Here is a 24,322-nt window from a genome sequence, read left to right as displayed (position 1 = left end):
AGAGTGAGTTGAAGAGAGAAATATAATTTATCTTAACCTTTCATTCATCTTGAAACAAACCACCAACATATTTTTGTCCATTTAAAACCATCCTTGAAGGAGCCTTCTCACTGGTTCTAGATAGTCTGGTCTTTTCTAAAATTACCACTTTTCCTACAAAAGCTCTCTAAACATCTGACCGGTATCTTTACGAATCATAAAGGAAAAACTCTTGTACTTGTCATTGTCATTTTCTTCTTGAACAGTTGCAAGCCCCACTTTTCCTCTTGAATACTACAGTCTCCTCTGGTATTTGGAAGGTGGGGATCAATCTCATTCACATGCCTGCTCAATGCTGAGCATGTTAGTCGTCTTCCAAGTGTTAACTTCTGAGTTGCTATGTACCTCCTAAAAAATTAATGAGCTTTCTCTGTTTCACTCTTCCAACTTCCTTCTTCCCCTACTTTCACTTTGCTCAAAAAAGCCCCAACAACTATATTAATAATAATTAAAACCTCACATGAAAAGATCAAAGCTGGATCAATTCTTCACAATAGTCATACGACATGATGTTGCTCCACAGCTTTTTCAACTTCCCATTTGCATTTTTAAGGAAGGAATTCTCTCCTCTTTCCTCTTAAGAGCCCAGAGCCACAGGCTGTATATCCTGATTTGCACCTCTGGACATTATCAGGCTAGAAGTATCGATTACTGGAACTTAAAGTTATTGACAAAGACATACTTTTCAAACACCTATGTACTTACCTTTAAGTGTGAGTAGTTCCATGGCAGAGAGACCACAGCCATAGCTAAGGCATGTGCAAAAGTGTTTGGAGAACTAGAATCTTTATTGCAAGTAATAATCAGAGAAAGCAAACCCCACATACTTTTAAAATGCTATGAAGTTTTAGCTTTTTTGCCTGAAAACAAAGAAATCTGACTGTACGCTTCCTTACAGCTAGGCTTTACTGCTAGTTTTTTTCTTTTCCCCTAAGGAATCTTATGCAATTGCAGACGTTAAGAAAAACAGAATTCAAATGAATGACTATGTGCTAAATGCTCACTGCAGTGAGATATGCAATTACAGATAGCTCTGATATCCTGTAAACAAATGTGCTCAAAGCAAAAATGGTTCTGGCTCCAGCTGCACTATTTTGAAAACACGTTGCTGGTATCACCTAAATAAATGCTTTGACCATTAGAGTGGAAAGGGTAACACTTCAAATTGCGTTTGGATTCAAAATTTTAAAAGCTTAAAAACTATTCACCAAAGGAAGACACTTATCCGGAGCATAGGACACATTTATTTTGCATAAGTGCACCAGATGACAGAAGTCTAAGCTATTTCAATGATTTAATAGAAGAGACAGTACATATGATACACTCCATCTTTCTGAAGTCACATAAACGAAAAGACAAAAAAAACCACAAACAAAACTCCCCATAAACCTCTTTCTTCATTATTCATGAAGACCATATACGGAGACTTACAATTTGTGGACCTGAAGTTGGTTTTTTTTGACTGTGGTCTCTTAGAATTATATGCAATCACAATGGCCCTGATGTGTTCTAGCTTTTAACCATTTTATAATTCAATGTATAATATGAAGTGGTGTAATTTCTTAGTCTTTGTGGGATTAAAGTTTAGGTTTAAATATATGACTTTACGCTGCCAGTGATACACTAAAAACCCAAGACAAGTAATACGATGGCATTGTGAAGCCTGGGAAAGATTACACACTTTCAGTGATTTGGGTTTGAGAATCAAAATCCCATTTCAAAGCGAGGAAATAAAAATAAAAGCTCAGTTACAGTAGGCTTACAGAACACTGTGCTTACTCCAAGTTTTATTCTGGCAGCTGTCAAGCAGTTAACATTGATGAAAGTGCCTATAGAACCATAAAGCATTATTATTACGTATGTCATGCCCAGAATTCTTTTTACCTGTATAACATGATATACTAGAGCAATTTGGATATGAAATATTTCTATATCACTACAATAAATCATAGCTCACTAAAATGCCATAGTGCTGAAAGGAAGTGCTAGAATTACTGCCAATGCTAGTACTACTAGAAATCAAAATCTGTCAGATGCTATATGCTTAATATATCTTTCTTCTGTACCCATTTTAAATTGTAAAGAGCCCATCAGAAGCAATGAAACACCTCATTACAGATACTATTACTTAAATTGAAGACCATCAAACAGTAGCAAATTATTCTTTTAAGGGCTTGATTACTTCAGAAGACAACAAGCACCACAATAACACGTCTGCTAGCTCTAAGATGCAAAATGTCCTGTGCACCATATTACAAACACAAGATAGTTTGAACATATTCTTTTAATGGGCTACGTAATTTTTGTCACAATAGCCTCAGGTCCCTTGATTAATTTAAAAAAGAAAAAAAAAGAAAGAAATGACAAAATGTGCTTAACTGTAACTTCTACTCACATTTAAGGATAAAGGTAATATTTCAACTAAAAACTACGCAGCCAGATGACGCCTGCTTTAATATTTGATCCATGTGGAAAGACTGAAGGAATTGGGGTTGTTTAGTCTACAGAAAAGAAAACTGAGGGGAGAAACGATAACAGTCTTCAAATCAGCTGCACCGAAGAGGTGAACAAATTGCTTATGGCTAGGGAGGATGGAACAGGAAAGAATGGTCTTCTGTAGCAGACCCTCTCCTGATTTTGCACTTTTTTTTAATAGAGAGAAACCGTGCCTGTACAAAGCCACAGTGAATTCAGTGTAGTTCTCAGTTTGTGTAGAGAGTTTGTGGAGACTTCCAAAATCTTTAAGATAGTTATGAACAATTAAAGCAGACAAATGAAGAGGTCATAACGGATTTTTACATACTAGTCCCTAATTTTACTGTGAGGATTTCCTTCTTTTCACAGTTAGTACACAGCGTACTGTTTGTCTGGCTTTTGTGTACTTTCCATTTGATAGTTATGACATCAGATTCCTCCAAAAAGAACATGTACTTCTTTCAGCGTCAGGAAGAGATTTTCCATGTAAAATTGAGTTTTCATTGAACATATTAAGTTTCTGCCTCTTTTCGAGATTTCCTCTTTAAACATTGTTTTATCTGCTTCCAAAAATTATTTAGCAGCATCACCAATGTGCATAAACTTCCCAAGATAATGTAAACCAGATTCTGTCTCATCTTGCTGTTTTTGAATCTCTTCAGTGCTATTAACCACTCATTTCATTCTTCCTGCCTCATACTGCCATCTTGTACATGGATGAAACACATTTACACTTCAATAAACAGGGAAGTCATCCTTGCAAACACCAACATTTTTACTGAGAGAGAGTGAAAGGGAACTCTGGGGAGTACTGTGGATAGTATTGTTCAGCATACCTACACTGAATAGGCCCTTCTATATTAAGGAGTACAAATTAAGGAGCTGCCCAGCCATATCACCTTTTCTTGTCTTCACAGCTCATTGCTTGGTCCTCTGCACCTCATGATTTGAACCAGTGTACTACTCTGACTGAATTGCTCTAAGAAAATACAGTCTCATCAGGCTGTATTTGTGTTCTTTCAGATTCAAAACTTAGAATTAGTTATGGCTCCACCTTTTCCCACATTTCTGTCAACATTCATCTTATGACTTGAATGCATCTGGAGCATCAAAAATGCTCTGTCCCACATAGGTCTCTTCCCACTCACTCCATACCTAAAAATACTACCTGCAGAGTGCTGAGGAATTTTAACACGCCCTCATATATGTTCCAAGAGGAACCTTTTTGCATTTTCATCATATCCCTCTGAACATCCCACAGTCTGTAACATACCTTGTTTAGTGTAAGCATAATGAATACAACTTCAGAGCAGGCAAATACTGAATAGGTAGCTGTAATAAAGGTAGACGGTAGTGATAAAGAGCGGTGGAAATGGCAAGTTTTCTCCTTCTGGATTTTAACTACTGACATTTATGTGATTAGGTATATATGTGGGCTGCAAAACGTTTCTGTTAGTGTTTAGTTAAAATCCCTAACTATTTTCTAACATATTTGTAAAATAATACAGTCCTTTTAAATTTTATAACCAACTGCAGCAACAAATCAGTGTATCTTTGGATTTTGTTATATTTCTGTAGTAAATCTTATCTCCAGAGCTAGTCAAACACCATTATTATGTGGTGACGCAATGCAAGGAAGGCAGCTGAATCATAATTTTAAATTCTTAGTACCTTATCAAACAGGGAGAGAAAATAAACACATACTCAGTTTACTCTGAGTAAACTCTCATGCTCACATACTCACTGACAGTGCACTGATATATGAAAGAATCTACCATAAGAGACAGTGAAGGTCTGGGTCTGCTTTGATATTTAAAGAAGAATGTCAGTGTGAAATATAGCAAAGACTAACAACAACAGGATCAAAGAAGTGCTTTAACCACCTATACACACATGAACTACTTTTGTTTCAGCACTAAGATGAACAGATCTAATTAGCTACAGGGAAACTGGGTAAATGTCTTGAACCATGCCCTGAAGCCCCATAGCCCCCAGTGCTGACAGTGAGTCCCCACGGGCAGGGCTTCAGTAAAGCCCTCAAGTTTTACAAAATGCCAGCACATAGGTCAGATGTCAAAGTTAAGCCCCAGACTAGTCAAGGTGGTTCTTTGACTGAGGAGCTACAACCACAAATATTTTACACCTCTTGAGGAAAGGGGATCTATTTGTGTCAGTCAACAACTAAGCAAGATGATCATTCCGTGTTTCTGCTCATGCACTATGTGATGCAGAATCAGTAATCACCACTCTGCTGTGCCTGGGAAATGAGTTTTTACTAGTCGCCTGATGAGAATCTCATTGCATTCAGATGCATTAGTGTAGACAGCATGTGGGGCAGAATGGAAAACAGCGGAGAAGTGACATCCCCTGCGAAAAACAGTCTATGACCAATCTGTAGTCAAAGATGTGCATTAGGATGTGTCTATGGTACATTTTATTTTGGATCAGGAGTGCACTTTTGAAGTGGATCTTTCCAACACCCCCACTTGCTGTGCTTTGGTTCTCAATGCAGAGAGGTCTTGCCATGCACAAACTAGACTTCTGTCAGATGAAACTAAACCAGAAGTTGTGTTCCAGAAGCATGCCCAGCACTCTTCAGCTGCTAGTGGGCATTTGGTCAGCTGGACAGACCACCTGAAAAGCACACAGCGCAGATACCAACTTTTCAGCACCAACTACTGTGTCTGCTACTTGCTAACTGAGGCACAGCCTCAAGCTGAGAGGCTCAGTGGCAGTGACAGTGTAGCTGTGCCATTCCGGAGCTTATTCTCCCTCAGGCACTCCACCTGAGCTCTGGGGTGGCTTTGCAACCAGCACGAAACTCTTTGCATAGGTGCTGTGCCATATACCCAGAAACACAGCACTGTGGAGTTTAATCCTGCGTGTGTTTACACAGGCCACTGTCGGCCTCCTGCTTGCAGTATATCAGTATCTACTAATTATTTTTCTTCCACATGCTGGCACTTGGGACGCCACAAATTTCGCTGTTCCAATTTACAAATTTTCTAGGGACTACTGTAGCAGCGACACCATTTGGGACAGGTCCTGAATGCAAACGATTTTAGAGCAGAGAAGGTAACAGGTTAGTGTCAAAGGCAAAGTAATTTGCTAGGCTGGGATCCCTCTTCCCTGTCTTGGTAGGCAATGGCTTGGGAAAGACATTTGCGTTTGCTGAATTTGCTTGGTGCAGCTCCTTACTGTTCAAAGCAGGGGTGCCGACACGGGTGCCAAGCACTGCACCTGTACTGCTAACACAAAGGAAACTAGAAGTATTACAAGTGCCTTACAGGGTCATGTTTCTGCTCACCACATTTAATACCTCAGAGATGAAGGACCAACGATCCGCTGTCAAAACCCCCTGAACGCCTACTGTTTTGGCACCCACTTGTGGGCTCCTCAAGGAACCCCCCCGTGCACACGGACTGGCTGAAGCCAGAAGCCGGGCTACTTGGCCCCTTACAGGTAACCCCTGCTCCTGCCCGGCGAGGCCGAGCCCCCGAGGAGCCCCCGCGCCTTCCCACCCCGCGCCCCCTGCCAAGCAACGGGCACCGCGACCCCTCCGGCATTTGTAACCACGCGAAACCCAGCCAGGGGTCCGGGGCTCACCCTGGCGGGCCCCCGTACCCAAGAGGGAGGAAAACCCGCTCGGAAGACAGCCGCGGGGTCTGAGGGCGGGCGGCTGCCACCGCACCCCTCCCAGCGCCCACCTCAGCCCAGGCAGGCTCCCCGACGGCCGCGCGCCCGACAGCCTCCGCCCACCTCGCCCCTCCCATCCACCCTCCAAAGTTAAGCAGGGCCAGCCCCGGCCGCGGCTCGGAGGGGTGACCTTACCGCCGCCTTCCCCACCCCCCCGCCACATGGCGCGGGAGGAGCCGCCCGGCGGCGGGCGCAGGCGCCGCAGCGCTCGCCTCAGCGCCATGGGCCGCGGGGGGCCGGCGGCGTTCCTCGGCGCTGTTGCTTGCCTTTGCTTCCTGGCTCCGGTGGCTGAGGGCTTCAAGAAGAGGGGACCCAGCGTGACAGCCAAGGTGACTCTCGCCCGCGGCCGGGGCGGCTCCGCCGGCCGGGAAGCCTCCCCGGCCGCCGGCCTGAGGCGAGTCGGGATCGGTCGGTCGTGAAGGGGCCGCGGCGTCTCCTCAGCGGGCCTCCGAAGGGGCTGTTTTTCCCTGCCGGCTCCGCGCCCATTGTCGGCGCTTACTGAGGGTGTGTGGGCCGCCTGGCTGCCTTTTACCCCGGTTTTAGAGTGTCGAGCTGGTCCCTCGCCGGCTCGCTCCTTCCCGGGCCGGACTCCGGGCAGAAAGGAGGCCCCTGCGGGGGTCGGATTTGGGGAGCGCTCGGACAAGCGCCTTAACTTTCCCGTTTTATAAATGCGTTGTGTGGTTTGTTTGCGTTTTCTTCAACCCCTTTGGGCATGCCCCCTTTCTGTAGGCGCTGGCACACCTCAAACTTGCTAGTCAGCTCAGCCTGCCTCTGGCTTACAGGCAGGGTAACTTTACAATTGGTAATTGCATTCTTGCTTCTGCGGTCTCTGCTGCTGCCGTAGGCAGCGTGGGGGCTGCGTGGTGGTGTCCGCGCTGCGCTGAGCAGTGGGCTTTTACCCGCTCTGGGGCTCGGTTGTGCTGTATTTATTTTTGTCGTGCCCCCCCGCCTTTGCTGAAACTCTTGGTGTTGTGAACTGTCATTTTATTGCCCCCTTGTTTCTCGCTCCCTGCCGGGACGGGCTTGGGCAGCTGGTGTGGGTCAGAACCTAAGCCTAACCCCGTCGTCCTTCAGAGCGTGCTGCCAGCGAAGCTGCGTGCCTCGGCGCCGCAGGTCTCCGCAGGCGGGACGGGGTTTGCGCCGGAGGCGTGTGCGGTAATTGGTGATGGCACTGCCCAAGAGACGGACTTGCGGGCCTGGCAGCGGGGCGGGGATGGACCCTGTTATCGCAACGTACCGGCATCCCTTCCCAGAAAGTTTTTGCTGGTGCAGGGGGTCCGGCTTTGGATAAAGTAGGGATTAGATGTTTCTGCCCCCAACAACCTCTCCACCTGCACTCACGAGGGAGTGCCCTGTTCCTGGTGAAAGATGCCTGCACTGGTGAAAGCGTGACAGGGCAGGGCAGGGGCAGAGCTGCTCCCTCTGGCGCAGCCTCAGCTTCCTAAGCCACAGGCTGTGCATTTTTCTCTGAACTTCATTGCCACCATTGTCTACAACTGTCTACAGTTTCTAGTCCATGAATTTAATTTTTTTGGGGGGGTAAATCTCGTAGGCTTTGGCCTCCAAATCATCTTCTGGCAATGTAGTCCAGTTTAATCGTGCCAATTTTCCTTGTCCAAGCCAGTCATAACTTTACAGAGCTCAGCAAATCACACCAGTTTTCTCTCTTTCAGCTTGCGTAGTTTTATTTAATCTTTCTTCATATAAGAGGTATGCCAGATCTTTGAGCATCTGTGCTGCCCTTTTCTCTGCCTTTTTCAGGTTGGTTTTACCATTCTGCAATAGAGAAACCAGAATTACATGCAGCACTCAGGGTATGAACGCACAGTACAGATTTATACCGTGGCGTAATTATGCCCATCTCTTGTCCTTATCCATTTTTAATTATTTTTAACATTCATTTTCCTTCTCTGACCTTCACAAGTCCGGAGCCAAACTTTCCATCAAACTGCTCATCAAATCAGACTCCAGATGTCTTTTCTGAGTGGTAGCCAATTTAGGACCCCTTATTATGGCTATATAGTCCTCTTCCACATGTAGTATTTTGCATTTGTTCTTTTATTGCCTGGTGTCTAGGAGTCTTTGCCCCCCCCCCCCCCCCCCCCCCCCCCCAATAATTGAATACTCTTGGCTGTTTTTTCATTTTGATATGCACCATCTTGTGTAAATTATATATAAGTTCATGAGAACCAGCCGCTCTTACTGGTGCACTCTTTTTCATTTCAGTCCTGAAATACTTACTGCAAATTGTAAATAAGATTAAGTATTTATAGAAATATTAATAAGACTGAAAATTTATAATATTTATTTTCTTTAAGAGTTTTTGGTGAAGAATCTGGCCAGATGTTTTTTGAGATTTGAGTTTGCTGTGTTGACTATGCTTACTGAGTTTCCAGAGAACTTGAGAAAATATGTTTAAAAGAACATGGTTTCTTTACACAAAAATGGCATCTAGGGGTACCAAATATTCCTGTAGTTGATCTCCTGGCCAGAAATGTGCACAGACATGTTATGTGGTGCGTAATTAAGAAGCTCAGAGCTTTCAGAAAATCACCAAGCGTGTAGCACAGGTATGTGGAATGCTAACAGGAAGCCAGGAACTTACTGTTCATTTACAAGCACAGAATAACCTGAAGCAATGCTTTTTGGAAGTATTGGGTTTGCTGCTTAGGCGAGCAGCTCTGCCATGAATGAAAGCTTCAGGTTGGGTTAGGTTTACAACATATGGCGGATGTGTCTGCATGTGGTCTGTGCAAGTGTTTGATGTTACTACTATATGGGGTCTTAGCTTGGTAGCCATGGTTGTGTTACTTATATATGCTTATATATTTCAGGCAGTCTTTCTACTAGGACAACATTTCCAGGCAAAATAAGGTGTGTTTAGAAAATGTAGGCAGGCAATACGGCTTACTTAGATAACCCTGGTGGCAAAATTCAGAGAGGTATGCTTATAAAAATGTTAAGAAGTTAGTGAAAGTGTGCTGTTAATACTTTGGGAGCCACACATCTAAGTAGTATGTTATTTAGTGCCAAGTGCCAAGGAAATGAATGAGGTGTATCAAAAGGAATTTTATTTTCTTTATAGAGCTTTTATAGCATTAGCCAAAAGTTCAACAGTCAAAACCACATGGGAGATCAAGAAACGGTAGAAATGTTTAGTAGGACAGCGTGAAAGAGGCATTCACGTTGGAGAGACTGTGGCCATTTATTATCATTATTGGACTAATTTCTGAGTGTTGCAGACAAGTAATATTTGGTCAAGCGCCACAAGGAACAGCAAATACCACATCATAGGAATACACATTGTTGTTTCCTAGAAGTTGTAATAGTCTCTATGTAACTTTTTCAGAACTTCAAAATGCCTCATTTCCTGACAGCTGTTCCTATTTTCAGTAATTGTTGGAACATTTTTGCATGTTCAAATATGCATTCATATATTCTGAACTATATTAAAATGCTTCATAACTCATTTGCCTTTTTAAAGTTGCATTTTAGCAACATCTATGTTGAAGCTTTTAGGTAATCAGCTAAATAATGTAGCCTGGTTATTTCTTTTATCAGGTTTGAATTCATATTTGGGAAGGCAACTCCTTGCTTGAGCCGTAGGATTTTCTTCCCACTGTTTGTCAATTTAACAAAATTTAGGCTTTCACCTACACTTAATCACATGCATACTAATGCCTAGAACAGTGAAGATTATGAGTGGATAGCAATATTGTTTGTGGGGAGTGTCAGTACTGTAGTTCCTTGTTATTGTGCACCACACTGGAATAGCGTTATTGTTCTTCCTTATTTTCGTATTTCATCTTTTCTGTACAGCTTTGAAGACGCGCGTGTCTGGGAAAAATCTTCTTGAACACTACCTTCAAACTTGTGATACAGCAGTCTCACTGAGCCCTTAAAAGCAGTAAGAGTCAAAATGTATAGTCACCAATTCTCAAACAGTTTTTTGCATAATCTGATTTTGGTAGCTCTGAAAGGATTTTTCTTGAACAGCACCCTCAGAAATTGAAGGATACTGTTAATACAGACCAGCCAGAAGCAGTTTGTTACCACCTTATGCTTTCAAAAGCTTGGGCTTTTTGTTGTGCTCACGTTTGTATCACTTTTGTTCTTTTCATAAAAACGTTCAGGTGTTCTTTGATGTGAAGATTGGAGACAAAGATGTTGGCAGAATTGTAATTGGATTGTTTGGAAAAGTTGTCCCGAAGACTGTCGAGAACTTCATTGTGCTGGCAACTGGAGAAGTACGTTTGTGGTTTTCTTCCACTGTGTATTCAAGTTTGGATTGGGAAGTAAATATTTGTTTAATGCTGTTTCAATTGTGAACTGTCGATTTTAATTCAGTGGAGCTTGTGCAAGAGTGCCATCCCCAAGGCTGTGCACTGGTGTGTGTCTTCTCACGTCCTTGGGGCTTGGTTCACAAGATGTACTTACAAGATGTTGGATATCACCCCCTCAATCTGTCCCTGCCATGCAGATCTAGCATGTAGAGGTACTGTGGTCAGATACCAGTCAAATAAAGACAATGGCTTTGATCACCTGAGTAATAACCTGCTTTGTGGCAGTAGCCCAGCTCCATTCACCCGTATCTCAGTTTAATTTGTTTCTTGCCAGTATTTGTCTCCGGTGTGGTATATTCTGTGAAATCTGGCCACTCACTACATGTATACTTCCATGTGACTGTATAGAATTGGATGTTACATTCATTTAAAGAATTATTTCATTTTCTTAGAGAGGATATGGATACAAAGGAAGTAAATTTCATCGTGTGATCAAAGACTTCATGATTCAAGGAGGAGACTTCACAGCTGGAGATGGATCAGGAGGTAACATGCTTAGTATCTTACAGGTTCCTTCTCCTTTTTCGAATGTCTGCTGAAAAGATGGGCAAAACAGCGTATTCCCTCATTCTTTCAGCTCCCATAAATAAAAAAAAACCCAAACATTTGTATTGGAGCATCTAGTACTTTTCGAAGCATCTTGGAACATAAGGCTGCAATTATTTGGATTTTCTGATTATAAGTATGTGTAGAGCTTCCTTTGTCCTCAATTTTTGCAGCTAGCTCTCTTCTGTCTGTGACTTGTCCCCATTCAAGGAGCATGGCTTTGTGTGGTGGGCTGGAGCCACTTGACCAGCTGAGCTGCTCCTACAACATACTGTCTCCAAAAGACGGATGTCTCCGCCCTTCCCCTCTCTGGCTTTGCGACAGTGCTCCTTCCCTGAGGCACTCATTGATTGCGTGTATATGTGAACCAGTTCGAGTCATCAGCAGAAAACAGTGAAAGCCTGTAGAGGGAAAGCAGGTAGGGAAGGAGTAGGCTGTCCTTTCTGCCCTTGGCTCAGCCAGTTCTGCGGAACCTTCTGAAATGTGCTGTGGGAGGGAATTGCAAATCAGGGGTAGAGAAATTAGAAAATGAGGGTCATGCCCTCTGCCCTCTTTTTTTTCTCTTACTAAGTTTAAAACCATAAACTTACTGGTGGTGTGAGTTTTTGCTGTGTGTATCACTTCTCCCTCCTGAGCCTCCAGAAGACCAGTTCAGTCCGCTAAGGAGGGCAATCCCAGCGCAGCATCTCGTGCATTGCATGCAGTCTGGCTTCTCATTTCTTCTCTTCCGTTATGCGTACATTCAATGTTAGTGATTTCCCCGCTGGGACAGAATGGGAAACACACATTCCTTTTCCTTGCAGAGAACAATGGGGAAGGCCAAAATACCAAAGACACAGTTTTAGCATTAAAGGTGGGCAGGGTTTGTTTGCCTGCTAATACTGTTTATTGGGATGGTAGCTGGTGGTGTTGGAAGCAGTGTACCCATTGTGGTAGGCACTGTACAAGTAAAGAATGAGGGAAGACATCCTTCTGTTTTCAAAGTGGTGGTCGTTTGAACAGGACTTAAATGGTTTCCCTTCTGAACAATTTTAGAAACATCAAAATCCTCATGTAATGATTCCATTATTATTATTCCACTCAGAAATTCCACACTGAGTCTTCTAAGCTAACTTCCATTTGTTCTTCATGTATTTAAACATGTCTAAAGCAATTTCATATCAGGAGGAAAAGTTGTAAAAGTGAAGACTAAAATTGTCACAAAACGTGGCAACCTTATTTTTAGTGGCCATAATTATATAATTTAAATTTGTTCAACAGGGTGAAGTATGCTGTTGTTCAGTGGTGTATGTAAGCAGGACCTTTGAAGGTAATTGGCTTGCTTGTTAAATTCGAGGGATAGAGCATCATGAGTTTTAAACACTCTCCTCTTATATGTGGTGTTTTAACCTATCTTTTTCTTTACACACAAAATGCTTTCAGTTATGGAATCACTGATGATGGAAGTGATGTTGCTGTACTTACTCAAACAATGAATCTTCAAGTCCTGAATTTCTACTTTGTTTTTCCCATTTTTGAACAAAGGTGGGATGGGGTGTGTGTTTGATTTTTGTTTTGGTTTATTTTTTGTTTTTTTTTTGTTAAGGTTTGCTTTCGTATTTTGTGTCATAGGAAGAAGCATCTATGGAGAAAGGTTTCCAGATGAGAACTTCAAGCTCAGACACTATGGAATTGGATGGGTTAGCATGGCTAATTCTGGCCCAGACACCAACGGATCCCAATTCTTCATCAGTGTGACAAAGCCTTCTTGGTTAGATGGAAAACATGTAGTATTTGGCAAAGTCCTTGATGGAATGGTAAGCTAAAATTAGTGGCAGGGTTAATCCAAGAAAATCTGGACAAATTCTGCTGCATTTTATCTGTGTTAGTGTAATTTACACCGTTGTGGTTCAAAAGTGTTTATCTAATATGTATATGGTAGAAAATGATAGTGAAGAGCCTGGAGCTGGATGATTTAGAACTAAAATAGCAAATGGTGACTGCAGAAATGGAACTTAAATCATGCCTTTGGCTTTCACAGCTCTTGTTTCAGACCACTAACCACTGAAATCAACACTGACATCTTTGCAGATTACAAATGGAGTAAGTTCAGGTCCCCCTTTCACTAACACTGTTAGCCATGAAATAATTGTATTTCTACAAGCTAAAATCTGATTTTGTAGCATGTGCTAGCTATGGATAACACTTTCATTGTTACGGTTTTTAGAAGCATGTAAATACAAAGTTTACAAATACATGTATTCAGATCTGTGGAGAAAAAAAAAATGTAGTTAATTCCCTCAAACCATACACAGCTGCAAACTGTACAAGGGCCAAATAGAATTTAAGTTTAAAAATGGTACTTCCAACTGATTATACTTCCAGTAGTCTGGTTTTCCTTTTAAATTATTCCATTTAGTCTGTGTTTTGAAATGAAGAGAGGAAACATGACCTGCTGCACTGACAAGTTCTTTGAGGAGTTTGAGAACCTCATTAGAACACTTGCACTGCACTCCGACATTCATATTGAAATCTGTTCTCATGAGCTACAGTAGCAGCTGAAAATTTGTGAGGAGAGACTTGGACTAAGTTTTAGTTTAGTTAGATTAATGAACAGATATCCAAAGCCAGGTAGTCAGTATTCCTAACTAAATTTTGTCCTTTAAAAATACTACTTTAATTAGTTGCCTAGCATGAGGCCTGTAGTTTACCTGTACCTGTCTGACTGGAGGGCTTTGTACGACACTTAAAATCTGTGCATGTGTGTGTTACACTAAAGGTAGAAGCAGTCATCAGATTTCTTGAAGCATGTACAGTTATGCTGTATGATTAGAAAAATAATTATTGCTTATCCTTTATGTTCTCTGGATTCACTTTCTGCTCATAGGTTATAGATAGACCCTGCATATGCTAGATCGATCAGCTGAAAGGGTATTTTGTTGCCTCTTCATGATATTTTTGTTGGCTGAAAGTTTTTATAGAAGGGCAAACAGCCTTCCATGTGCTTCTGTCAACTGTGTGTGGGTTGTAGAGTGGCACAACTGTTAATGTGGGGGGATGGGAAAAAGGCACATGGGAACTCAACAGGGTAAAGGTCTTTGTTCAGAAGTTGCTTAATAAATTGTAATGCTAGGAGCACTTAATTGTTTACCTGGTACCAGACTTGAGCCACTGGAGTTTCTTTGGCTAAACTGAATTTTTTTTTTTTTTTTTTTTTTTTTACAGTCTGTGGTGCACTCAATAGAACTCCAGCAGACAGATGAACATGACCGGCCCCTTCAAGACTGTGTGATTGTGAACAGTGGCAAAATAGCTGTAAAAGAACCATTTGTAGTTGAAGTAGGCGACTGGTGAGACCAACAGGCAGAATGGAAAGTAAAACTTGATCACTTTTCTTTAAGATCTGTTTTTGACTGATCTCAACTATCCATTGAGTTTTTGTCTCAAAACATATGAGGCTATATTTAGACAATACTTCCATTTGCCAATATAACAACTTGATGGAGCTGTCACTCCTTGAAATTCAGGACATACTCCACTTAATCCTAGATCTTGCAGAAAAAGTCTTTAATGAAAAATTTTAGAAGTACTTCTGTTTTTTCAAGGTTCTCTGGAAATTTTTTGCAATATTTGTTTCTGCCTTTTCAACTGAAAATATTTTCTGTAACAGTATCAGCATTTTAAAAACAAACAAAAAATTAAATACAGGACTGTTTTGAATAAATAAACTTTGATTTCAAATAAATACTTAATGAAGAGTTTTTTTTATTTCCCCCCACAAAGGCCTTTTTTCTCACCTCAGTAAATTCTGCAAAATAAGCAGGGGGTGCTGCTTTCCAGGAAATGAGGTTGCAAGGTTAGAGCAGGGATGGTAAATTTCTCTCAATGTGTCAGATAAAGTCCAGGCTGTCTTTCAAAAACCCACAGTATTCAGATACAATCCTGTAACCAAGAAAGAGCAGCTCTGTCTATTGTTAAATAAGATCATCAGTTAGAAACTGATTAAAATAGAAGAGTCCCTTGTTTTACAGCACAGGGAATTTTATGACACCAAGCTAATGTTATTTATGATAAAGCTGGAATGCTTTTTATTGCAGTTTTGCTGTATATCAGAGATGCAACTTTAGGTTCATTATTTTTGTAATGCTTCTAAAATAACTCTTAAGCTGACAACTTAACTGGTAGCTTTTAAAGAAGGTCACCATAAGGTACCATTTAAAGACAGCTGTATTTGTTAGGTTCTTTAGTGAGTTACGTAGTACTCCACAGGAAGATGTGGATTATTTCTCTTGAGTTTTCAGTGTTGTAGAACTCGAAGATCGAAGAGTCAATGCCAAGATCTGACGAAGGACTCATCCACCTGCACAGTAGGCAGCACATCACTTAATCTTTGCAGTGACTAGTTTCCTGAAGGGTGTCCAGGAGCCCATGTGAGGTATCCAGACTTTGAGTGGTGCAGGGGAAGAGCGAGTACCTACAGCACAGAGCTTGTAGGTGCCTACTGGCAACCCCCTCCCAAGGAAACAGGAAAACGCAGTGGGCAGGGATTTAATCAGGTCCTCCTGACATGTCATTTGTCCGTACAAGGGTACAAGGGTGCTTCTGTGGTTCACCATCCGTACCTGGGGCCTCTCCTGAGGGTAAATACCGACACTTTTTTCAGAGACTTGTGAAAGGATTACAGTCCTCTTTAAAAACAGAGCTAGAGGACAATGTGTCGAGGGCCTCTAAATTTGCCTAGTACTAGGCAGTCAGACTTGCATTTTGCCCGTGTTCATTTTTCTTTCTACTAACTGCTTAAAGTAAAAGTCTCTGAAAAAAAGCACTGGGAAGCAGTGTTGGGAAGTAAGAGTGAGAATGGGCAAGGGAGTCTGAGGCATATAGCTTTCCACTAGTAGCTGAAAGCTTTCCTGGAGGTTGATCCTGGAGACAGTGTGGAGAATTCTGCTACCTGAAAAAGTGCTGCAGTCACAGGCCTACCTTTTATACAAGTCCCAGCTTTTCACCATCCCCAAGCAGCTTTAAAACAGATTTAGTAGTCAGTGGGAGGCAACCCATGCATCTCCAGGATCAGACTTCTGTTTGTGTCTAGCTCTGCTGTTACCACTTTTATGCAACACCCTTCCTCTCATGAACCCAATGACTTGCTGGCTGTTCAATTACACTGAATTTTTTGCCCCAAGACATACACTTTTTATAAGCCTAGGATGTTTGGATAGCATGGTGCTGAGAGTTTTAAATGAGCAGACCCCCAGGTATTTTCTCATGCTTCATGTGGAGTATCTGTAAAACCCACCTCTGATGATACAAGCTCAGAAAAATGTCTTGTTTGAACAGAAACGCACCAAAAATACACTGAAGCAGTACATTCATGTTGTAGTAATTTATTTTGTAATGTCCAGTAGCACACATAAAAATTTCCAGTTAAACCTGAACAAATACATATATATAATTATACGTATATGTATCAGTTTTAGTTTTATCATTTTACTACATAATCATATTCTTGCTTTAGCTTACCACAGAGTTGTATGCTCTGTGACTTATAAAATGTTAAGATATGGAATACAGTCTGCAAGTTGATGTGACGAGTAAACATACACACAGATTGGATGTCGTAACTGAATGGAGATGCATAAATGCCATGTAAAATCTCCTGCTAGATAAAATTATTTCAGCTGAAATCTAGAAAATTTCCTGAGAGTGAGCTATGTATTATTTCAGAATGTGGAAGCATGTTTTTCCCTTGGAAACTCTCCATACACCCACACTGGCTCTTTTCCAACCTGATATTAAAAAGCAGATTCAAAACAATTTAAGAAAAATGAACAAAATACTTCTTTAAATTGCTTTCAATTTCTTCTTGCTTTAATTTTTTTTTTTTTGGCAATTTCTTACACACTTCAGTGCCAGCACTTTTAATCCATCCACTGCCAGCAATGGGTAATGTGCTGGGAAAAATCATGGTGTAAAAATGTTTAGTGTCATTTATGATAGAAATTATAGAAATAATTAGTAAAGCTTTCAATTCTTTTGAAAGGTTAGGGTAATTCAGTGTATGACTTTCAGCTTTTAGTGTTAAATAGTTAGAGCATGTCAATATATAGAATATATCACTAACTTCAATACTGTTGTTTTTGTATCTTCTTTTTTTAAAAGCAGCAATTGTAGTGACATTGATTTTATTTAAAAAGATATAATGCTTGAACTTAAACTGAGGTTGTGGCTCTTGCTTCTGAGCATAATTTTTACATCACAGAATTTTATTCCTGTTAATTCCATCAAACATGTCTCGGAGATTTGCTTCAGCTTCTTCTAGCCACACATCACTTCTACCTGGGCAGTAAATGAGGGTAAAATATTCCATGTAGAATGCCTTCTATAACTACGTTTGGAAAGTCATCTGAAAAAAAAGAAAAAAAACCTTGCTTTCTTATCTATGTCAGTAAAATATAAATGTTTTTGTGAAACTTAACTAGGTAAGGCCTTGTATAATTTGGGTTACTGCATCACTCAACTGTTTATCCGTGTTGGGGATGTGCTGTTAGTAATGCTGTTTCAGCACTAAAGCCACTTTAGTGTAGCACTGGGCATTGCATGAATGCGCTGCCAGATTTGTAGCTTATTGATTTAAAGGGATGTTCTAACACTTAATGCTGCTAGGCTCCAGCTCTTGATCTGAATCTTTTCTCACAAGGAAGATGGATTACACTGGCAATTCAATTTCTAACAAAATCTCAATATACTTGAAGAAATTCCAAGATTGCTACTGGGAATACTTCAAAGCTGTTTTTCCATTGTGGTTTACAGCAATGTTTAGACTGAGAAGACTTGAGGATGCCTGTACAATCAGAGATGATTATTTGAGGCAGGAAAATTTCAGGCTGTCTAATCAACATAAAGTGTCACGTGTTACAAAAGGCATCCTATAATATCTGAAGGAAGAAAACCCACTATGTTCTTACCACAGATGTAGAGGAAACTGGCACTTAATTTTCATGTTAAATTCAGCATGAAAGAATTACCTGATAGAGCACAATAATAGATCCACGCAGAGGAATGGCTGGATGTACATTACTGAAGTGAAAATACTTTTCAAATGCACCAACTCCTGCGTTTTTAATGAAGGGTTTACTTAAATCACTGGGCATTAAGAGTAAGAATTTCTGACATCTTACAATCTTAAAATTGCTAGTACACTAGGAAATGGATTTGCTTAGAAGAACAGAGTATTTCTGACACAGAACTTCCACACTAATCACATCTTTCCTTCACCTGTCAGCCTACAGGATATTCAAAAAGGGGAGATGCAACTTTCATAAAAATCATTAGATACTTGATAAATTAGATCACCTAATGTGGGTGGGAATTAGGTTTTGCCCCTAATTCTTTTGCTGAAATCATTTTGGAGGTAAAAATAGTGAGCAAAAAGTAGATTTGGACTCGGTAGGAAAAAAAATAATCTGTATTTGCTTAAAGGTGTTACCTCATAGGTATTATACTAAAGATATTACAAACAGAGATATTTTAGGATGTTTTAATGAAATGCAACCTCCATCATAAACAATATATGCATAATTCTCCTCAACTTCTCATAGTAAATCATCATTATAAATTACTTGTTCATATTTTGAATCCAATAATGATTCCTCCAAGTCCTGCAAGCTCAGCTATCCCAAATCACCCTGGTAGAATAACCATATGCTGTTGTCATTAATGTTATTAAAAATACACTTGTAAGGGCAATCTGATGCTTTCCTTCTAAATTAAATGCTGCAGTTCCAGAAACCAGTTTTTACTGGTTCTTCTATAACATACAGTATATATAGGAAAATGAGTATTGATTAAAAACATGATGCAACTTTACAGCATCAGATTTACTGTGAGGCTTTGTTGCTTAAAAAAAATCAAGCATATTAATTTAAGTTAAATGTATAAATGCGTCAAAGCAGTCTTGCAGATCTGTGATACTTGCACAGCTTAAAGAATTGTCAGAACAATTTTCAAACAAGTGACAGTAAATCTGAGATTCCATTTTTTAGCTTCTGAGGTATCATATTCAATTTGCAGAATTTTAGATTTTTCCTTCATTTTTCTTCAAAATAGTAAGTAACTTTTTTTCCACCCCCTCAAAAAGAAGTGGCCACTTTACACAAAAAAAGTGATGTGCTCATGCGCTCAGACCGTGTTAGATACATCATGAAAAAGTGACTTTGAAAATCAATGTGGTTTGTAACTGTGAATCTTATTTTTGGAAAGTTGCCTTGCAACTCAACAATGCTTAAAGTCCAGTCATTAGAATAATGGCAAGACTGTATTTTATGAAGACAAGTAACAGTGCAATGAGGGGAAAAAAAAATTGATGAGTATTATGTTTGAAAAACAAGTATTTATTTCATTAAAATCCCACAAATACACAATTTCCTATCTTATAGGAAGATGTTAACACAGGCATTCCTGTATCCAGGAAAGACAACTCCATCTTTGATCCAATCAACTGTCACAATTCACCGTCTTCAGAGAGTACACACAATGAATGGTTAGTTGCTAATGGACACTTACTTCTGGCCATAGTTTGAACAACCTTGGCTGCTTTTTACAAAGGAATCAGAGTCTATTAAAGTAAGAACTGATCTGAGAGAGAAAATTTTAGAAAGCTCATCTATATTTTCTCTTTGCTGCAAACTAAAACCAAGAAGAATTAAAGGCAATGGTAGTTGTGTAAAAACTTTGTTTCTTTCTAACTAGACTTAAGTCAACTTGTAGAACCTCTAGACTTACAGCTTGGTTTTCTTCCTTTTTAAAACTACAACTCACATTCTAATTTGTGTTTTAATCCATTGTTAAAGCATAACTAGTAATAAATTTGATGTTTTAGGGTCTTCAAATACAAAGAATATTCACCTAATTCTAAATATTGTGTGTCAAGGCCAAAAAATGCCTTGGCAAAAGCCTGAAAAGTCCTTTGTTGCAGATGTCATTAATGAGGCCTACTTAATATTTAAATATGTCACGCATTAGAAGAGACTTTTATCTTACTCCAAGTAAAGCACTACTTAAAAGAGCAGTTACAAAATTCATTATAAAGTTGCTAATGATTTCAAGAAAAAGAAGCTTAGCTTTACTCAGAGCACACATTAGGGAAGGAAGATAAATACCATCACAGAACTGCAAAATCTTGAATAGCAGTCTTAACAGCAAAACCTTACATGTGGACAGGAAACATTAAGCACTGTCTTCATTCTTCAGGATAACTGTATATGAAATCCATTTTCTCTCTCGGGAATGGTATGGAATTAAACGATGTTCATAATTTACACCCTGCTCTTGAGGAATCCAAGTTTGCAATTACAAGGAGCATTGAATAGTAAGATTAAGACATGCATGTGGCTCACTCTCAGTATAGGCACTGTCTGGACCAACTTTTAGACAGAGGTAACTCTGTGGGTGCTTCTGCATTACTGTTGTCACTTGGGTCAGGAGTCACCTTGTGAAGTGACCATATCCCCTTACTCTGCTTCAGTTCGTTGATTTTGTGATTTGCACTCCAGCCTCAAATGGGCGTTCAGTCCACATGATCAGACTAGTACTAAGTCAAAATAAAAACAGAAGGACCCTGTAATATGTCTTTGTCCTGGTTTCGGCTAGGATAGAGTTAATTTTCTTTCTAGTAGCTGGTATAGTATTATGTTTTGGATTTAGTATGAGAATAATGTTCATAACCACCTCAGTGTGGTTGTGTTAAACCTTGACAGTCTTCTAACATGGACCTTGGTCACACAGGACCTCTGCACTCAATGTTTCACTCTAGAACTACAACTTTAAGTTCAGTAAGACTCCATAGGGTTAATGCTGTTGAGCCACACTACTAGATAGAGTGGACACTGCCTGCAAGAGAGACTATTTAACCATCTCAAAATACATGAGCCTAGTCCCTACGGCTTGAAAAAACAGCCGAATCACAGAACAGTTGCACTGGAACAGATGACTGGTGGTCACCTGGTCCAACCCCCTGCTCAAGCATGGACACCTAGAGCCAGTTGCCCAGGACCATGTACAGATGGCTTCTGAGTATCTCCAAGGATGGAGACTCTACCACCATTCTGGGCAACCGGTGCCAGGGCTCGGGCACCTTCACAGTGAAAGAGTGTTTCCTGATGTTCTTGTCTTGCCACTGGGCACCACTAAAAAGAGCCTTTGTCTTCTTTACATCCTCCCTTCAGGTATTTATATACAACTTCAGAAAATCTCAAGGAAGTACACTTCATTGGCCAAGAAATTACAGCAAACAAGTGTTCTCTCCTAAATTTACTGTTAAAAATGTCATGATTTTCCAGGCAGCTCAACAACCTGACTCTTGATTTCAACACAGTATTTTGTAAAATCAAACAAAATGCCACATTAAAAAAAAAAAATCTTAATTTGCAGCTCTGGGAGAAAATTCTCCCTTGAAAGTGCATTACATTTTTAATACAAAAATTAGTATAAATAACAGTTCAAACAAGTAAAATGACAAAACCAGGAGGAACACACTACGAAAAATGATATTTTTTTTCCTGCACATATTTAATTTAAGACGGAGGGTAAGTTTTCTGAATTAATAATGCAAAGAACTTTCTATAAAAAAAGGGGGATTATAACAAGCTATTTCAAACTCTTTTGAACCATGTATTAAGAGATGAAGGCTAATGTAAATGTCCTGTGAAACACATCAATTATACTTAAAGTATACATTCTTTTTTTTTTTTTTTTTCCCTAAAGAGCTCTAGAGGTTATAAATGATAAGAAATAGTAATAGTCCAAATGGAAATACAAACATGCTCGTAGTAGATCGACTGGTGTTTAGGGAAAAAGCACTTACAAAGGACTGGGCCTCTAAGTTCAAATCCTTCAGGCAAAACAGACCAAAGGGTCAACAAGAAAAGCAAAGCAATGTTCTTTGTCTTTTGATTTGAATTCTCCGTAGGTTTGTCTGAGAGAACAACTGGGGGAGAAAATTCCACCCTTTTATAAATCACCCACCCCACTTAGTGTTTTAATGGTTTCTTACGCAAGAACTATCGTTTTATTGGCAGGTTATTAGATTTTGGACCAGTGTCATTTGACTAGGCTGGTATTAATAATAATGTGGTTTATGCGGTGCAGGGTCAGATCAGTAAAGCGCCGTTAACAGATGACAGGTTTGATTACCGTTGGCTTTAGGCAAGACATATGGATCCCTTAGGAACAGCAGCACAGGCTGGTGGGACAGTTTGCTGGAAAGGTCAAGAACAGGGATGTCAGTATCAAGGGACAGCAAACAGAATATTCTACAAACTAGCTTTGACAAAGTGAGGTGGTTGAGCCTTGCAGGAGCCATGCCGGTGCGTTTCTGCACACCCACGCTGCCCAAAAAGGGCAGGCTCCATCTCCTGGGAGCAAAGCTGCCCCTCAGCCACACACTGAAACCCTCAGTGTGAAGCTGGAGGTGCAGGGGCTGCATCTAGAAGGGGCGGCTTGCAGCTGGCTTTGAGACCTCCCGATCCTGCTCTGCTCCCTGGTACTTGGTGTAATGCAGGCTACAAGATCACCTACAACCAGGCTCCATGGTCTACAGGCTCTTCAGGCCACCAGACAGACTCAAAATTTCACCACGTTCTTCCAGCTCCCAAACTGGTTGCTGTACACCTCACCCATGGAGAGAAAGTCCTTGGAAGCCCCTTACAGGGCTGTCTCGCACCCTGGTTACGGTACAGACATCCTCGCCCAGCCAGCGCCAACCCTCTCCACTCTGCTCTGTAGATACACATACCAAGTAGTGCAACCAGATACCTACAAAGGTCTATCAAACACAGAGGGGAGAAACCAAACCTCTAATTCCTTCTGCTGAATCTTCTTGCTAAGAAAAACACACTTTGATGGGTAAAAAACATTCCCAGAAATATTTCAGAGCTAGTAGTATTCTATTACAGTTTTGTAAGGAGTTTCCCAATACAAGTGTAAAGATGCTCAATTCACACTACAAATGGATGGATCTAGCACAGCAGATGAAACTAGCCATAATATTTAACAAGCACATCTAATTTTAATGCTAAACCACTGCTATTTTGTCAACTGCAAGGAACAAATACAGTAAATGCCAATAATTTCAAGTAGTTTATTAATCTGGTGTCCTAAAAAGAGTAGGAATCAAGCTCACCTTGATTCTTCAGATTCTGTTTCATCAAAAGAGCTGAAGGTAAAGTGAGAGGAAACTTTGGTTACAACAAAATTAACTCTACAATAAAAAAACCCTCCAAATCCTTTAAGAGCCATCAAAGGGAGCAACCTTTTTTCTGGTCAATAGCTGCATAATGCAGTGTGATGAAATGAATGTGGGAGATTATCACTTTACAACAACCACTACTTGGAAATGACAGCATCCGTTTTACTGTAACAGATTCACAAACATACCTACCTACTTACCTACCGACCTACCTACCTACCTACCTACCTATCTATCTATCTATCTATCTAAGAAGTAATGGGGTACGGTCCCAGTGAGGGTATTGGCTGATGTCATTAACTACAAGTCTGTTAGCTTCTGAATCACTCTGGAGACCGCCCTGGGCCATAGACACCTCTGAGTATAAGAGGGCCTCCGAATTATCTCCACTTTTTTCAACCCACTTTCTCTCCACTGCAGATCCACACAGCCTCCCCCAAAGTGGAAAAGGGCCACATAGCTTTCTGGGGAGCAAGTTGTGGTAACGCTACTAGACTATCAACTACGTCAGCTTGCACAGCAAAAGAAATTATTCTCCCTACAAAGCTTAGAGCTGCAGATGATAAGAGAGCTTCCAGTTACACTGTTTTGGGTATTTCTGTAGTCATTACACTCATCATACTAAGATTCCCTTCTCCCACCCCGATCAAGAACCCTTCCCAGGGGAAGGGCAATGGGGCCATTGGGGTAGATGTCATCAGAAAGGTGAAATACCCCATTTTCAAACACACAGAGGGAGATCATAAAAAGACCAAAGAATTAACTTCTATTTTGTGCAGATACTATGACCATAAAACACACGCAAAGGCTTTCTATGCAACTTTAATGAGCATTTATGAATATCTTACATCTCAGTAGATACTTCAAGATCTACGAGAAAATCATATTTTTCTCATCTAAACTCTCCCTTGCTTTCCAAGAATATTACATTAAACCTCACTTCTGTCTTTGAACAGGCTGGATTTATTTTACCACCTTTTGGGGATATATAAACATACTT

At 40.5% G+C, this 24,322-nt stretch overlaps 2 protein-coding genes across 4 annotated transcripts in view; one reads left to right on the top strand and one right to left on the bottom strand.

The window, feature by feature from the left end:
• Positions 1-6,356: 6,356 nt before the first annotated feature.
• PPIC (peptidylprolyl isomerase C) lies at positions 6,357-14,768 on the top strand. Its single transcript, XM_030004209.1, has 5 exons — positions 6,357-6,539; positions 10,344-10,457; positions 10,946-11,039; positions 12,711-12,895; positions 14,304-14,768. The coding sequence occupies exons 1-5, from the start codon at positions 6,372-6,374 to the stop codon at positions 14,430-14,432; spliced, it is 690 nt and encodes a 229-aa protein (XP_029860069.1). The 5' UTR covers positions 6,357-6,371; the 3' UTR covers positions 14,433-14,768.
• Positions 14,769-16,446: 1,678 nt separating this feature from the next.
• SNX24 (sorting nexin 24) overlaps positions 16,447-24,322 on the bottom strand; it is a 96,935-nt gene continuing 89,059 nt past the window's right edge. For all 3 annotated transcript variants that reach the window (XM_030004212.2, XM_030004210.1, XM_041120910.1), the window contains 3 exons: positions 23,257-23,289; positions 22,269-22,333; positions 16,447-17,481 (listed from right to left, as the gene is read on the bottom strand). In XM_030004212.2, coding sequence (XP_029860072.1) covers positions 17,411-17,481; positions 22,269-22,333; positions 23,257-23,289 — 169 coding nt within the window. In that variant the 3' untranslated portion in view covers positions 16,447-17,410. The remainder of the gene's footprint in view (positions 17,482-22,268; positions 22,334-23,256; positions 23,290-24,322) is intronic.

Source organism: Aquila chrysaetos, chromosome Z (genome assembly GCF_900496995.4).
Source record: "Aquila chrysaetos chrysaetos chromosome Z, bAquChr1.4, whole genome shotgun sequence".
In the NCBI taxonomy this organism is placed as follows: domain Eukaryota; kingdom Metazoa; phylum Chordata; class Aves; order Accipitriformes; family Accipitridae; genus Aquila; species Aquila chrysaetos.
Note: the sequence above shows the minus strand (reverse complement) of the source record. Positions and strands in the feature narration are given on the sequence as shown.